We start from the raw sequence: 254 nt of genomic DNA on the forward strand, positions 1-254 counted from the left end.
CCCGGGAGGGGACAGGACAGCGGGCGAGAGAGGACTCACTCTGGCGGAACTGGACAACAGCCAAGACGTCTGTAGGTGGGCGTTTCCCCTGGCAGATGAAGGCGTGGTAATTTGGGCCGTCGTCGTAGGTAAAGGCAACTCTTTTCGGCTGCGTGTTCGCTGGGGGGGGGGGACAGTGAGTAAAAAAAAAATAGTTTTGAATACGCAATTTATCAGTATAAGAAATACTCTGGGTTTTTAAAACACCCTACTTT

At 51.2% G+C, this 254-nt stretch overlaps 1 protein-coding gene across 1 annotated transcript in view; it reads right to left on the reverse strand.

Moving 5' to 3' along the window:
* The window catches only part of LOC119582085, a 36,499-nt gene that overhangs the window by 21,677 nt on the left and 14,568 nt on the right, over positions 1 to 254 (reverse strand). The window contains exon 8 of the mRNA XM_037930332.1: positions 40 to 159. Within this exon, the coding sequence (XP_037786260.1) occupies positions 40 to 159 (120 nt within the window). The remainder of the gene's footprint in view (positions 1 to 39; positions 160 to 254) is intronic.

The sequence above is a fragment of the Penaeus monodon genome, chromosome 15, assembly GCF_015228065.2.
Source record: "Penaeus monodon isolate SGIC_2016 chromosome 15, NSTDA_Pmon_1, whole genome shotgun sequence".
NCBI classification, from domain to species: domain Eukaryota; kingdom Metazoa; phylum Arthropoda; class Malacostraca; order Decapoda; family Penaeidae; genus Penaeus; species Penaeus monodon.